At 34.7% G+C, this 1642-nt stretch overlaps 1 protein-coding gene across 1 annotated transcript in view; it reads right to left on the bottom strand.

Annotated features, from left to right (window-relative positions):
* Nucleotides 1–806, bottom strand: part of LOC106868221 (uncharacterized) — an 8236-nt gene extending 7430 nt beyond the window's left edge. The window contains exon 1 of the mRNA XM_014913386.1: nucleotides 501–806. Coding sequence (XP_014768872.1) covers nucleotides 501–806 — 306 coding nt within the window. The remainder of the gene's footprint in view (nucleotides 1–500) is intronic.
* Between the last annotated feature and the right edge of the window lie 836 nt (nucleotides 807–1642).

Below are 1642 nucleotides of genomic sequence, written 5' to 3'. Positions count from 1 at the left end.
GGTTAATAAGCTTTGATCTTGAGCAGCCAATATTAGTATTATTATTATTATTGTTATTATTATTATTATTATTATTATTATTATTATTATTATTATTATTATTATTATTATTATTATTCAGGTCACTGCCTGGAATCGAACCCATGTATGGAAAAATGGTGACCACCTTCCCCTGTGGGGTGAAATTAAAATAATAGACAGAGAACACCACTGGAATATACGAAAACTAAAAAAAAGTAGCACATATGCTAGGGCACAACGATCTTCTAAGCAGACTGAGTGCAGATATAAGTAGCATATGGGAACCGGTATTAAGGAAGGATAGGAAAATATTAGATTTATAATCCCTAAAATTCACTCCATAATTGCCCAGTAACATATAGCGCAGTGGTTAAGAGCGCGGGCCCAAGATTCCGAGTTCGATTCCAAGCAGTGATCTGAATAATAATAATAATAATAATAATAACAACAACAACAATAACAACAACATCGAAAAATACCAGATTTTCCCGTGATGCGATCAGCTTTATGTGCTTTTGATCCGGTGCCAGAAGATATGGCGCCCACTGAGCAGAAACCTTCGTCATTCCAAGTTCATTGTACTGAATATTTTCAACTCTCTCACGGAATATGCTTATAGCATTGGTTATTTCATTTATATCCAATCGCCTGTCATCCATCACCATGTGATGAACACGATCAAAGTTTTCCATGGTGATGACAGTTGTAGAACATCCAGATCTTGAGTCATCTTCAGAACTTCCATTTCCTCTTCTAAATTCAGCTGCCCACTTTTGCACTGTCATTTCCTAATGCAACAACCACGTCAGCATGAATCACCTTAGCGGATACACCTTTTTTTTTTTGCAAGTACTTGATAACACCATGATGCCAAATTTTGTCAATTTTCAAGAGACGTGGCTACTAGGGACACTTGATTTTTTTTTTGAATAGTCAAATGTGAATTTACCTGGAAAGAAGCAACCAGTTATTGATAAGAAAATTTGAACACATGCAACATTTTATTTTTCTACCATCATTCTTTTATAGTCAGCCTATTTTGTTTGCGTTTGTCTTGTAATCACTAATCGTTTGATATGTTTTGCTATAATTGAGGCTACTATCCCAAGTGTAACGAAGATTATCAAAGAGGTTCTGGTAATGAATAAAAACCTGGTCCTCCTTTTTTTCTCCTGTACCTTTGTGTATTAGAAATTGATCTTTACAGCTTTATGTCATTTTAACATCCTTTTTGCTTGTTTCTAGACGAGCATTCATTCTTTATTTTATTACTGTGAAGACTTTGATACTCTAGGAAAGCAATATATGGCTCTGTGTGGTTTGGGATTAGTTGGTTCTTTCATTTTGGATCTGAACCTGTTCCTCATTTAGTGGGATACTCAAGTGCTGTTTCTGAATTATTTGCCTGTCAAAGTTTTTAACCAGACAGTTGGAAATTTAACATTTTCCGATATTTTCCATTTGCTAATTTAACTTTTCTTCTCTTACCTGCATTTGTTCTTGCACTGAAATTCTTTTCATCATTGTTTGATTTTGTGCTTGTTATTCTTAAGATTCTTGCCTTTGGCAATTCATCTGCTGTCCACTCCACCCTAATCTTATGATTTTCTTGCTGTTGGTG

This window comes from Octopus bimaculoides, chromosome 7 (assembly GCF_001194135.2).
Source record: "Octopus bimaculoides isolate UCB-OBI-ISO-001 chromosome 7, ASM119413v2, whole genome shotgun sequence".
NCBI classification, from domain to species: domain Eukaryota; kingdom Metazoa; phylum Mollusca; class Cephalopoda; order Octopoda; family Octopodidae; genus Octopus; species Octopus bimaculoides.
The sequence above is the reverse complement of the archived record's forward strand: the minus strand, read 5'-3'. Positions and strand labels throughout refer to the sequence as shown.